This window comes from Knufia obscura, assembly GCF_036327395.1.
Source record: "Knufia obscura strain CCFEE 5817 isolate CBS 148926 chromosome Unknown scaffold_21, whole genome shotgun sequence".
Lineage (NCBI taxonomy): Eukaryota > Fungi > Ascomycota > Eurotiomycetes > Chaetothyriales > Trichomeriaceae > Knufia > Knufia obscura.
Window position 1 is genome coordinate 94416 of NW_027042707.1, and position 13570 is coordinate 107985.

A 13570-nucleotide genomic window follows, 5' to 3' on the forward strand; every position below is an offset into this window, starting at 1 on the left:
GTCGATTCTTACAACTCCTTCTTAGCAGAAGAAGCGCTCGCAGATGCTCTGCTTGAGGCAGAGGAAGCTGACTTGGAACCATAGCCTGAGGCAGATGAAATGGATGCTGAAGCAGAGGCCGAAGCGTCACTGGCAGCTGGCTTGAAGTAGTTGAGCACAGCTTGGAGACCGTTCTGGAGCTGACCGAAGATGGTGCCAGATGGCGAGGCAGAACCATGCTTGAAGTAGTTGTATTGCTTCTTGGCCTCAGCTCGGAGTTGGTTGGTGTTCGAGCCCTGGTAGTTGGTAACGCCGTACGAGTCGAGGTAGTCCTTCAAGTCGCTGTCGGACCAGGTATCAAAGACACTGTCCTTGGCAGAGTCAGTTTGCTTGGCTAAGTAGTTGGTGACCGAGGCGTATTGTGAGCCACCGCTCTTTGAGGCAGACGCATAAGAGTCTTGAGCCTGCTTGACAAGCTCGTCTCGGTTGGCCTGAGCACCCTTCTTAGCCTTCTTGCCTTGAGTATCCAGGTACTTCTGCAAGTTCTCGGGAGTCCAAGTATCGAAGGTCCAGGCGGACCAGCCAGTAGAGGCCTTGTGCTGGTTAAGTCGGACCTCTGAAAGGAGCTCGTCACGCTTGCCGCTTTGTGGGACAGGGACGCCTCGAGAGTCAAGGTAGGACTTCAATCGAGAGTCCGACCAGGAGTTGATGGCTGAGTTGAATGCATCGTCTGCCTTCATTGAGGCATCATCAGTGGCCTTAGCGGCTTGGTTGGCTGCGCTGGATGTGGCTGCACCAAATGCAGATGCGCCAGAAGCTGACACAGACGACTGCTCATTGCCGGAGAATTTAGCTGAGTTCTTGCGGGCAAGAGCAAGCAGCTCGTTCTTTCGGCTACCTTGAGGAACAGGTACACCATTTCTGTCAAGGAAGTCCTTGAGCTGGCTGTCGGACCAAGCATCAAATAGAGCATCGCTCAAGCTACCTTGAGCACTCGCAGCTGATTTGCTCAAATCAGCGGTCGCGCTAGCAGCAGACTTGGAGGCCGAAGATGCAACGTTGCCCATGTTGAGGCTAGAAAGTCTGGCATTTCGTCGAACAGAGGCAACAAGCTTGTCACGGCTCGAAGGCTGTGGTGCCGGTATGCCGCGTGCGTCCAAGAACTCTTTCAAGTCAGAGTCAGACCAGCTGGAGTAAAGCCAGTCACCGGGGTACTGAGTGTATTCACCAGCCTTCTTTGCAACGGAGTCGTAGTTCTGTCGAGCAGCGCTGAGGAGGGTGTCCCGGCTACGTGGTTGAGGATTGGGGATTCCGTGGTGGTCAAGGAAGGCCTTGAGGCTTGATTCGGTCCAACTAAGTGAGTGTTAGTTGAGCCCGTGACTAGTAAATAAAGAACTTACGAGTCAAAGATCCAGTTCTTGACACCGCCGTAGTGGTCGTCGATCTTCTCGCCAGTAGCAGAGATAGGGTCGACCACATTAGCCTGCCAGTTATCCTTGACCAAACTCTCAAGGTCTTTGCGGTCAGCTGCCTTAGGGTGTGGGATATCGTGGTCAGAGAGCCATCGCTCAAGCTCGGTCTCGTGCCATTTGTTGTACGCTGTGTCAAGTCAGTTTTTGCTGAAGCAGCTGTAGAGAGCAATGTCCACGTACCTGGTTTGCTACCAAGCCAGTTGCTTGCGACTGCAACTTCAGTAGTTGCGAGCGCTACGATAAACGCTTTCGCGAAAGAGAACCTCATCTTGAAAGTACACTATACAATGTGTCAAGTTGAGACGAGTTAGGTGAGGAAGATGAAGAAGAAGCTTGAATTGCAACGTGCTACAAGATGGAATGTGGCCTGGAGTGTTGTAAAGAAGTATTATTGTGAGGATGACGACACAGCAATGACACGCTGTTTGGACATGCAAACTGGGAAAGTGCGCGTTGTGCGTCAACGTTCATTGGCCAGCATTATCACTTCGTCCTGCATCTCACAATCACATGCATCGCACGATGGGCCTTCTCATGAAAAACCGCCTCGCTGTGCCTGGCCACAGAGAAAGCGAGAGAAAGAAGACCGCTTCGCTGCTGCATCCCACCAATGAGCTGAAAGTCTGGGGTACACCAGGGAAGGCGTGATGTGATGTCATACAATAATTATGAGCTTGGAACTTCCAAGACGAATATTCCATCGCTTGTGAGGTCGCCTAGAGCCAAGCGTACCTAGGTACTTAGTAGAGCTACGAAGCTTGTAGTGTTTATACTTGTTGTCGAAACGTCCCTTTGTTCTTCAACATTCACATATCACATCCTCTGACTACGAAACTTTCTGTTGACGCGTACCAAAGTAAAGATTCTCCAACCAGCGCTAGAGATCAACCTAGCACTAAAGCGGTCGGTATCGCAAGGAGGAGCCAATCGTTTGGTCGTGACATCACCAAACGCTCAGAATTGAGTACTGCAGGCGAGGTTAGCTGCAAGATTTATCCGTACCTAGCTGCGACAGAGGTTCAGGACGTAAGCTCGCGTTGTGTATAATCGTTTGTTTCGACAGCATACTGATTTCTTCCAGACTTTTGCATCAACCTATTTTAAGATGGCATCTCTTCTACGATCGTCCTTCAGAGCCCCGCGGGTGCTACTGACTAACCCATCGATATCAACCACCCCTCGTCGATTCGCAGGCGATTACGGTAGCAAGCAATCCGGCAACGCGGAAGACGTGCACGGAAGCAACCCAAAGAAGCACCTCGAACACCCTGGTCCCGAGCCCCCGTCTACGAAGGCCGGTAGTGGTCCAGCCGCCAACTCTGGTGACAAAGATGGCGCTTCACCCAAGATTCACCAACCGAAGTCTGCTGCCGAAGAGCAGAACGAAGACGTACGAAAACACAACGAGGACATGAAAAACAGATCCGAGAAGTCGGCGAACCAGCTGGGTGAGAGCGATAACAAAGTCGACAAGCAGTTCTGGACAGGTAAAGAATAGCTGTTTCCTTGTGTAGTAGAGACAACTAAGCACACCATAGGTGATGTTGGAGACATGAAGGAGAAGGATGGTTAATTGCATCATGCCAAAACGCAGCAGCATTGTACAATAGGACATGGGTAACTATGAAATTGTCATGGCGTTGTTGAGGGTCCCAGCATGAAAAATCATCGAATGTAGCGGTGAGCTCAAATAGCATCGATTCGAACTGAGGCGGGTTGAACAATCAGAAGGTCGTGAATTGGTGCTCAGATGGAGCAGCCTCCTCGCAGTCAGCAGTTGTTGGCGAAATGCTGGCATACCTTCACTTTCACTTTCCTTTTGCTTGCCGTCGAATAGCTATATTTTGCTTCCTGACCACACCAAACTCTCTTCTCTCTCTGTAACCTACACCATATTTCCAGTTAATACTACCAACTCGAAGACAAACTCAACACATATCAGAAGCACTCCAACGACTCACTTCGAAACTCAGAAATGCGATCTTTCTTGACAGTCCTTATCCTTGCCCCAATCGTGTCAGCAGGCCCCATTGGGCATGCCATCTATCAAGCCGGATGTGCTGGGGTAGTAATGGCATGTTATGGAGCAGCAGGTTAGTGCGAAGACAGAGTCCAGTCAACACAGCTAACAGTTGAGGTAGGAGCAACATGGGGAGCCACCGCCGGCGCAACTGCCCCAACTACTGTCGTTGCATGCAACTCAGCATTTGGCTCTTGCCAAGCGGCTTGCGCAGCAGTCGCTCTAGCACCCACCCCATGATCCAATTTCGAACCGATAAGGCAAGTTCGCAAACGAACATCGGTCGCACCAAAACACATCAGCTAGCCGAAGTAGCACAAACAACAAGGAACGGCAATTCAAGCAAGATAGTGGTCAGTGACGCACGCGGAAATACCATGATCGAAACAACAATTGCTAGCAAGTTCATGTAGCTAGCCGTGCTCAGGAGTCTTTGGCTAGGTCAACAATAGCCCGCAAGGGAACTTTACCACGTTGACCCCAACCAGCTTGGCCACCTTCAACTTCAGGTCTTACCTTTGCATACCATGAACTCGCTCGTCGGTCTAGCTCATCGTGTGTCAAGGTTGACGCCCAAGAAGCGCAAACATGCTCAAGTGACTTGAGTAGCATTGCAACCGCTTGCTCTCGCCTCGCGGTCTTCTCTGCAACCGTCATCTTCTTGCTCTTTGCTGGCGAAGACGGCTTTTCCGTCTTGGCAACATCCTCGTGTCCATTAGCATCATCATCAGGCTCTACCAAGTCAATGGACTTGAGCAAATAAGCTCTGGCCGCTTCAGGCTTGTGTATTGGTGGTCCTGCATTACCAGCCATCTTGCCTGCGGCCAAAGGACCGTTTGATTTCCTGAGCGCTTCCAGATCGATTCCCCAGAATGCTTCGTGACTTGTAGTTTTGGCGTCTTCCTCGACTGTCTTGTCGCTGTCTTGTGTCTCTGGTTCTGCCGGCACCGCAATATGTCTTCTCATGACTGCAATCTCCCTACCCATGATCTTGACCTTGGGTTGTCCTTCAGCCCATCCTTCATCTTCTGCGGTGCTATCTGCCAGACCAATCCACTTGGCCTTGCTTTGAGCACCAGCACTGGTCACAGCTTGGGCCAAACTCAGCCGACTTGAGAGTGGTTGGTCTGGCAAAGTGAACTTGGTCAATGTGAATGCGAAAGCTAGAAATAGAGGTGCTCGGTTCGATTCGATGGTCCTCGTCCTTATCTCATCAATGGATGAATCGATTTGTGGAAGGGCCAATTGCGCCTCTTTGTCTTCGGTAGACTTCAAGTGCTTGGACGGGGCTGGAAGCGTTGTCGAAGCAACACGCTTTTTCGGATTCGACAGTCGTTTGGCAGCATTGTGAACTTGCTTGACTATCTTTTCATCGTTGAATATCGACTTCAAGATGCCGACATCGGATTTTGCTATGGCATCTGGAGTGGTCAAGCCATGTGTTCGCATCAGATTATATTTAGGAAGAGCCGCAGCCAATGGCAGCTTGGCATCTCTGGTCAAAAACCCCAGCAACGCTTGAACTTCTGCTTGTGCTTCTGCAGCCATTTCTTTGGAGATGGGGAACAAATGGAGAACAGAGGGACTTGGTTGTGCTTGTCAATAATGCAGGAGCACCCCATTCAACACATTAGCTAACAATGGGTTGCTGCGGTACCCCCAGCCAGATTCGCCACAGTCCTCTGCACCAGTCAGTGAAGAACGAAGGCCGCACCCGAGGCGGCAGCCAAGGCATCCATTTCATAAGCCAAGCATTTCTCCTCAGGCGGCACGGCGGCTTTCTGGGCCCCATCGGGCTTGGTCGGCACTAACTCAAACGCCGCTAAGAGTTATCCTAACGTCGGGCAACCAGTTTTAGCACCCGTTCACGGTCAACTTGACTCTCTCGAACTACCAAGACTACGCTTGCCCACACCACCACTGCCTCTAAGGAACATCTATACCGTTACCAGTTCGCGCATGCCTTATGACATCTTGTAGCTATTATCTCGGTGGCGTCGACTGGCAACAACGACGAGTCCGGCAGCCCTGCGGCTGAACAGCTGCACAGCCCCCAGGATACAATAGAGAGCCATGCCTACACGACCCTCCTCTTCACGGGAACCCTCCACGACGCGAAGCCTTCGATCCTTACGCATATCGATAGACTCTAGCAGAGATGTCTTCAGCGATGACCACGAGCTGGACTCCCCGGTGACCATAGATGATGCGCCGCTCACCAACGTACCACAGCCGCGGCAACAGTACTTCGACAATCCCTTCAACGACCCTCAAACCTCGACTGTCGATCCCTACCCGAATCTACCTCAAATGCAGACGGATCGAACCTCGACGACGAAACCAAGGTTAATGGTCGATGATGTGCCAACGACCGCCGATGGAGGATTGGGCCGGACCCTGAGTACCTCCAGCCGGATAACGATCCCTCGTTCACAAAGCCCATACAATGGCCCTACTGCGCCGAGCCACCCGTACACGATGTATCCTCAGATGACACGAGCCTCGAGCGTCGCCAGCGAGTCGACATTGAGACCTGGCTCAGAAACACCGTTCGTACCTCATGCCGGACCGCAACATCCATACCAACTATACCCTCAGAATACAGTGCCGGAAGAGGACGAGGATATCACAACCAACGGCATACCACTAGGCTTTCCACGCACCAACTTCCAATCATCTAATGGAAGATCGAATAGTGATGTTGGTGACATCATCGGCTCAGACGGCCATATTGAACAGCTGCCTCCCTACTCGAGATATGCAGACAATACTGTTGCAAAAGGAAACATGGATGATATTGTTGCACGCAGGCGCTCCATGAGATCGATGAGATCTATACGGTCAATGCGATCACTACGCCCAGCCCTAGCCCCATCACATTCATCACAACCCACTACACAGACTACAACGCCCTCTGTGGCTACTTCCACGACGTTACTACAGCCAACGGCACAATTCGAAGAAGAGACTGAAGCGCAAAGGGCGCGGAAAGAGGGCTACAGACCAGGTTGGGGAGAACAATTACGAAAGCCTACTATCGCTGGGATGCCTTTATGGGGATTAATTGTGATCACACTCATGATAATCTTCTCTGCCACGATTGGTGGTGTTGTGGGCGGAATAATCGGGAATAAGCAAGGCGCGCAGAGAGCATTGGCTAATGGGTAAGCAAATAATTGCCGGATGCAGAGCTTCGTACTAACGATACCAGTGTTGTGATCACGAAATGGGTTGATGCGATGCCGACCACACTTGGACCAGGCGCCTCACCACTCCCGACTGGCCACTATCAGATACCCTTCAACCAGTCACAAGAAGTCAGTAACTGTATACCGGATACGGATGGGCTAGGGGCCGCCTGGGGTTGCATGGACATTGCATACATCGGAGTTAACGTCTTCGAGGATTATGCTTCTGGTGGCATGCAGGCAGCCTTTGAGGACTTTTCTGTCAACACCGCCGATTTCAGGTATGGACCGCAACCACCGGACTTTAATGGAACCGCCTTCGCTCTGCAACCGATGGTGGACAAGGATGCTAGCGACCTAGGAGCTGCTATGTTCTTTTCCGTCCTGTTTGACAAGCTCTCAATCGGTGAGTATTGTATCTTCTGCAGATGCGCTGTTACTGACGTGAGGCAGTACCCGATTATGCTCTTCAAGTGAATAATGAGAAACGAGCTGTTGACGCCCAACAGTTCTCGCGCAGAACACCTGCTCCTTACGATGGCGAACCATTGAAACCCGCAGAACAGCCATGGTTTTGCTTCTGGAATTCAACCATCAACGAGTTCTTCATATACCTTAACGAAGACGCCCCAGACGAACCTTCAGCCACCACTTCTACGCAAGCCAAATACGCCAAACACACAACAAGCATGAGATCTTCACCAACAACTACACAAAATACCTATCATAGCACAACGAGCGGAGTTGCGCTCCAAGAGCTTACTGTGATCACCGGAACGACTTCTCCATCACCAACGGCAACCACTTTCCAAGCCTACAACCCTACTCCGCCTGGCCTGTCCGCCAGTGCAACGCCTACCTATGGTGTTAAAAGGCGATCATACGAATCAAGCGCTTCCAATATTTCGAATTATCCTAAATTGATCAAGATGGTCGAGAAGCGGAAGCCACTTGATGAAAACGCGCTTCATGTTGAACCTTATTGCCAGAAAATGCAAGTCCTCGACAACTGGGAGATCGTACCCATCCCGACCGTTGAGACGATCTGTATCGAGGAGCTTCAATATCCGACTTCAACATCCATTGGCACTAATAAGCGGAGAGGTAAGAGGGCAGATGATGGCGAGGGACGAGATGTAATTTCAGATCTTGAATCCTATTGCATCTGTGAATGGACAAGCCAATAGTATCGGCGGCACCATCATCACAAAGGAGGGTTTGGACGAAATTGATTTTAGGAGGCGTTCTGGTAACCGACCAATTCAGATTGAACAAGGCAGGCACGACTATATTCTTGACGACTTACGACAGGCGTTGCGGCAATTTACTCGAAGTATTGAGCGAGGTGTATAATTTTGTGGGAGGATTCGGGACCCTGGCGGAGAAGACTCCCTGAGTTGGCAATATATTCAAAAGTACCAGTGTCGGGCGTACATAGATATGAAAGATGAGGAGGAATAGGCATCTCTCATTTTCAACTACTCCAGCTTGCGATAGAACGCGGTATGAACCTGGTAGCTTCAATACATTCGATCACAATCAATGCTTGCTCGATGACACGTCAGCGTCCCTGAAGCACACTTTTCGGCAACAGGGCGGTACTATCCTTGTCCTTATCCATGCATCCGTCTTAGGCAATAAATCTTGTCCTCTTAAGTGAAAGCATATCTCGTAGCAGAATAGGGCGAATAAAGTTCAGCATGCCGAGACACGAGCAGTCACCTCCGCCACCACGACGGAAGACTTACCATCATCAACTACAGAGCTTGATCATGCGCACTTCATGAGTCATCCCATCTTGACATAAGCATGGCAGGTGTCATGCCACCAACACAACCCAGCAATGGACGCCTTCGTGTCGCGCAAGCGACGCAAAATTTCGACGTCGGATGAGCACGAAGTCAACGCCACAATCAGTGCCCAGAACAACCACGAAGCCGAAGAACAGTCCACGGACGAAAAGCTTGCACTCCTATCATCAGTCTTCGAAAACACATCCCAGGAAATGCTACTGGAAGCACTCCTAACCAACGACGGCTCCGTCGAAAGAGCCCTCGACGCTCTCCTAACAAGGACATCCACCGGACCCTCCGCCTCGCCACCTCGAAAGACACCCAATGTACTAGGGATCCAATCCTCGCTCAACTTCTCAAGATCACCTTCAAAGCCCGACAGTGATGACCCCTTCACAAGCACGCCAAAGAGCGTACCTAGACCATTAACCAAAAAAGGCAAAACCCTCTACCTCTACAATCCCGCCGACATAGCAGCACACACCCCCTGCACCATCCTCCACAACTTCCTCCCCTCCCACCTCGCAAACGATCTCCTCAACGAACTCCTCCCCGAAACCTCCACCTTCACATCCGCAACTTTCCGCCTCTTCGACAACATCGTTAAATCACCCCACACAGCCTCCTTCTACGTCAATTCGCTGGCTGACGCACAGACTCAAAAATCTTCCTACCTCTACAACGGGAGTACCCTCTCCGATGTCCGGGAGATATTACCCGTCATGCGACGGGTAAGCACCCTCGTCGAAAGCGCCGTGAACACGGAGATCACGAAGCGAAGGGCGAGCTATCCAGGAGGCGTCAAGCTAAGATACCAATCACCCAACCCATGGATCCCAAACGCAGCCTTCGTGAATTGCTACGACGGCGCGGCTCAGAGCGTAGGCTGGCATACAGACCAACTCAGCTACCTTGGTCCACATCCCACAATCGGGAGTCTGAGTCTTGGTGTCCAGCGGGAGTTTAGGATCCGACGGATCGTCCCGTCGCCTGATCTAGACGGTCTTGACCCGGATGGTGCAGAGGCACGGAGGTTGAAGAGCGAAAACGCGGATGCGCAGGGGCAGATTAGTTTGCCGCTGCCGCATAATAGTTTGTTGGTTATGCATGGGGAGATGCAGGAGGGGTGGAAGCATTGTGTTGTGCCTGCGAGTACGGGTGGGAAGGGTGGTGGGGCTGGGATCACGCCGCATTCGATTGCTGGGAATAAGAGGATTAATATTACGTATCGGTGGTATAGGGAGGAGTTTGCACCGAAGTATATTCCGGATTGTGGGTGTGGAGTGCCGTGTGTGTTGAAGAGTGTGATGAGGAGGAGGGAGACATTGGGGAGGTATGTGTGGATGTGTCAGACGCAGGGGAGGGTGAATGAGGAAGGTAGTGGAGAGGCGGGTAGCGATGGTGTTAGGAAGGGCGACAAGGCGGAAGAGCAGAAAGTAGAGACGAAATTGGATGATAAGAAGGGATGCGGGTATTTTGAGTGGGCTGAGTTTGACGATGACGGGGTGCCGATGTGGTTGAGCAAGGCGAGGAAGAAGGAAGAAGCAGCGAATGGCACTTCAGGAAAGTGAATAGTGAAGAACCTGAATTGATTCCTCATCTGCAGTTCTGGACATTACCAACACCAATTCATTGACTGACCTCCACAATAGTAGTCCTGCGATCCTGTGATTACCATCCCTACTCCCACTCGCCAGAATTCATGCATTGAAGTGCGACAGAAATAACGACAGTATACCATTCGGCGTCCTCGGGTCCAATAGGCATGTTCTCATACTGCTGCCGCATGACTGCACGACCTGTGTCATCGTTGGATCTGTACTTCTTTCTGACCTCCTCAAATCCTGGTAGAATATACTGTAATAGGTGTTCTTGGGCGAAGCCGGCCTCTCGAATCACCTCCTTACCATGTTCAGTAAGGACTGACTGCTCAATTGCATTCAGACTCTCTTGATAGGCTACATTAGCTTGGGCGTTGATGGCGGTTTGTGCGTTGTCCTGGATTACTTTCTTCTTGCTCGAGGTAGTGTTCTGTCGTGTACACGCCTTCGTCACGTCTGATGGATTAGCCTCGACTTCTCGTTTCGCAGCAGCTATGGTTCTCGCTGTGTCAGCTGCTCCTGCCTTGGCAGTCAAGACTTCATCGCGTCTGTCAGAGGGTGTAAGTTTGAGGTTCTCCTTGGGTTCCGGGCCTGACAACAAAGAAATGGGGGACATACTTGCGACGTTGCCACGATCGAGTCTCTTGAGGACGTCTAGGGCCTGTTTGAGGGTGCCGAGCTTCTGGGTAGAGCTAGTTCGTTCGAGCTTGGACTCTTCAGTCTCTCCGGCGATATCTTCGATCAAGTCTTCTTCGAGAGTGAGAATTGCTGCTGGGCTGAACAGCGATTCGACCTTAGTAAGAAGTGCTTGCTCCACGGCAGAGATGGCGAAGTCATCGGTGAAGTACTTGAGAGCAACCTTATAACTGTTAGCAGTGATACTTACGTGACGATAGACACATATTCACCTTGTAATATGCCTCCATGACATGAAGCGCCTCGGAGCATGCGAACAGAGTCATGTTGGCCTCATTTGGAGCGAGGAGAGCTTGCAAGAGGCTTTTGGTATTGACCTCCCTCGATTCGGTGACACAGTCATCCGTGCGTGGATCCTTCCCAAAGAACTCTTTCAGCAGTTCGCTCATCTGCTCCTCGCTGTGCTCCTTTCGCAGACGCTGGATGTTCTCGGTGAAGTAGTGATTGAAAGTCATCGGATGACCTGAGACATGTTGCCTAAGGGTTTTGGTGACAGCTGCATCGAAGCCTTTCTTGATCTCGATCAAAGCTGGATTGACGATGTAGCTGAGGACTCCATCACGAGTTGCTTGATCGCATGTGGTCTCCAGCGCCATGAGAACAGCATACTTCACAGCGTCGAAGATATCTTCGGCGTATCGGTTGGCAATACCTACCCATGGGGAACACTGCTCTCGAAAGAGCGTGGTGATGGTGTCTTCCTTTGTGGTAGTGGAGAGCTCCTTGTCGCGGTTGCGTCTGATCAACTCTTTGACTCTTTCGATTCGAGCTTCTTTTGTGACATGAATGGGAGTAACTTTGGACTCGTCTTCCAGCACAGTCTCAACAACTTGGTACTTGTGCCCTTTTCTTCTGACATCTTCTGCGAATTCTTCAAGCTTGTTTGTTGTGACAGCACGGATGCGTTTGGCGTAGCCTTCGTCTTCAGCAGCATCACCGAAGTACTCACCATCATATTTGCCGTTGATCGCCTCCTTCACGATGTTGGTGAAATTGTCGCTGACTGCGTGAAGGTGCAGGCGCTGCTCTTGTTTAGTGCCTCTGGATGCACCAAGTCGATCGAGGCGTCCTTGACACTCTTGCATGCCAGATTCAACATCTCTGATCAAGCTCGGAAGCTCGCTTAGGATTTGACCTTGTAGAACACGACTCAGTCGAGGTTTGAGCGGGTCGATGCCGAGCTGTGTTGGGCTGAGTGACGTCCAGATGCCCTTGCTGAAGAACTCCTTCTCCAGTACATCCCGCTCTTCGTTGCTACAGTCTCGATGCTCGTAGTCCCTATTCCTCAAAACGTGCCATCCGAGACGAAAGTAGACGTCTTTGTTCTCTGCAAGTTCGAAGAACTGCTTCTCGGAATCTGAGCCTGCGGGGAGGGTGTCAGGCTTGGTTATGATGCCCAAAGTTCTCATGCCGCCCTTGTCGAATTCTTTTGCATATTTGGTGACAATCTGGTTGTTGAAATCATTCTTTGCAGACACCACAGCGAGTATGATACTTCGAGACTTCTTCATATACCCTGTCACCAGTGCCTTGACAGCTTCTGCATCTTGATCGGACTGCGATTTGCTCCCGGAGTGGAATAGGCCTGGCAGGTCGACAAGCGTCAAGTGAGGTTGCTGTGGGCCAGATAGCTCAATGCGGAGGACGTCGGAGCTGAACTTCTTGCTTGCGTCCAAGCCCATTGCGGCGCTTGCTTGGTCAATGATACTGCCGAAGTCATCGTGAACAGAAGCCTCAGACTTGAATAGAGAAAGCTGATTCTTCTCGTCTTCAGGTCGGTTTGCGTCAGGTACAATGGTGATGAGAGATGCAACTTCAGGATTGCGGCGGAGGATGAGCTCTGTAGCAAATCGTGTACACAGTGCGTCTTTGGTCGGGAATTTGATGCCAGATACTGCTTCTAGAACAGAAGATTTCCCACTAGATTGGTCACCGCAGACGATCAACTGAGGCAGGTCGATGAAACGACTAATACCTTGCGACCGCAGATCATCAATGACGTTGAGGAGTCGCTCATGAGCCTTGGATTGGATATTAATCTGGCCACCCTTCGAGGGTGCTGCTGGTTCGTTCTGGATAGGCATCTTGACGTGCATGGTGTACACCGAGGACGACAAGAGAAGTTGAACAACAATCGAGGTGCAAATAAAGAATTTTCAAAGGCAGTCAGCAGCGAAGCAATTTGGAGTGAAAAAGCCGAAAGTGTGGGTAGAGTGAAGGTTTCAGACAAAGAGAAGAAGCAGCCGTCCGAGACTGACGGCATTCTTATATTCCCTTCACTCACTGGTGTGTGGCGAGACTGCAGCTTTCCCTCGTGGAACATGTGAAAATAAGCTGCAGCTCAGTAAGCCTTGCTGAGGACATTGAATCGGTCATGCTTGAGCAATAACGCTGTCACCATTGACTTGGCCTCCATACTAATTTCCTCCTTTGTTTTTTTATGGTTAGGCGCTCTGGCGAGTCGACCATAATCCATCGGCAAGGTAGAGGAGGCCAGGCCAAAGGCCGGAGGCTGTCGCTGCCTGCCATGGCCGTATTGTAGCCGCTACAAGGCATAGAAGCGCTTGCATAGCCTCAAAAAGACCTAGCTCTCATATCACATATCATGTCGGGCGAAAGCAACGTCTCAAGAATGTAAGGTGCCGAAACATGGGTCCTAAAGCATAGCCGAAGAAGCAAGAGCAAGGAGAAATGAAGAAGAGCAAACAAGTTGATGCAATCACGTGACACACATTCTGGCGCGCCGTTGAGTTTGACCTCCCGGGATGCCTTGTCAATATTTGATGGTTGATGCTTGCTCACAGCAAATTGTGTAAGAAGA

The 13570-nt window shown here is 50.9% G+C and overlaps 6 protein-coding genes across 6 annotated transcripts; 3 read left to right on the top strand and 3 right to left on the bottom strand.

Moving 5' to 3' along the window:
- Window positions 1-8: 8 nt before the first annotated feature.
- On the bottom strand, window positions 9-1719 carry PMZ80_010829 (uncharacterized protein; the record flags this gene model as incomplete). The annotated part of the gene is made up of 3 exons (XM_064879217.1): window positions 9-1332; window positions 1380-1578; window positions 1632-1719. The coding sequence occupies 3 exons, from the start codon at window positions 1717-1719 to the stop codon at window positions 9-11; spliced, it is 1611 nt and encodes a 536-aa protein (XP_064724981.1).
- An 837-nt stretch (window positions 1720-2556) lies between these two features.
- PMZ80_010830 (uncharacterized protein) lies at window positions 2557-2949 on the top strand (the record flags this gene model as incomplete). The annotated part of the gene is made up of 1 exon (XM_064879218.1): window positions 2557-2949. The coding sequence occupies one exon, from the start codon at window positions 2557-2559 to the stop codon at window positions 2947-2949; it is 393 nt and encodes a 130-aa protein (XP_064724982.1).
- A 945-nt stretch (window positions 2950-3894) lies between these two features.
- PMZ80_010831 (uncharacterized protein) lies at window positions 3895-5019 on the bottom strand (the record flags this gene model as incomplete). Its single annotated transcript, XM_064879219.1, has 1 exon — window positions 3895-5019. One exon carries the CDS (start codon window positions 5017-5019, stop codon window positions 3895-3897), a length of 1125 nt encoding a protein of 374 aa, XP_064724983.1.
- A 525-nt stretch (window positions 5020-5544) lies between these two features.
- PMZ80_010832 (uncharacterized protein) lies at window positions 5545-7846 on the top strand (the record flags this gene model as incomplete). Its single annotated transcript, XM_064879220.1, has 3 exons — window positions 5545-6635; window positions 6683-7065; window positions 7113-7846. 3 exons carry the CDS (start codon window positions 5545-5547, stop codon window positions 7844-7846), a joined length of 2208 nt encoding a protein of 735 aa, XP_064724984.1.
- Window positions 7847-8502: 656 nt separating this feature from the next.
- Window positions 8503-10023, top strand: PMZ80_010833 (uncharacterized protein; the record flags this gene model as incomplete). Its single annotated transcript, XM_064879221.1, has 1 exon — window positions 8503-10023. The coding sequence occupies one exon, from the start codon at window positions 8503-8505 to the stop codon at window positions 10021-10023; it is 1521 nt and encodes a 506-aa protein (XP_064724985.1).
- Window positions 10024-10132: 109 nt separating this feature from the next.
- PMZ80_010834 (uncharacterized protein) lies at window positions 10133-12833 on the bottom strand (the record flags this gene model as incomplete). The annotated part of the gene is made up of 2 exons (XM_064879222.1): window positions 10133-10912; window positions 10962-12833. The coding sequence occupies 2 exons, from the start codon at window positions 12831-12833 to the stop codon at window positions 10133-10135; spliced, it is 2652 nt and encodes an 883-aa protein (XP_064724986.1).
- Window positions 12834-13570: the final 737 nt, after the last annotated feature.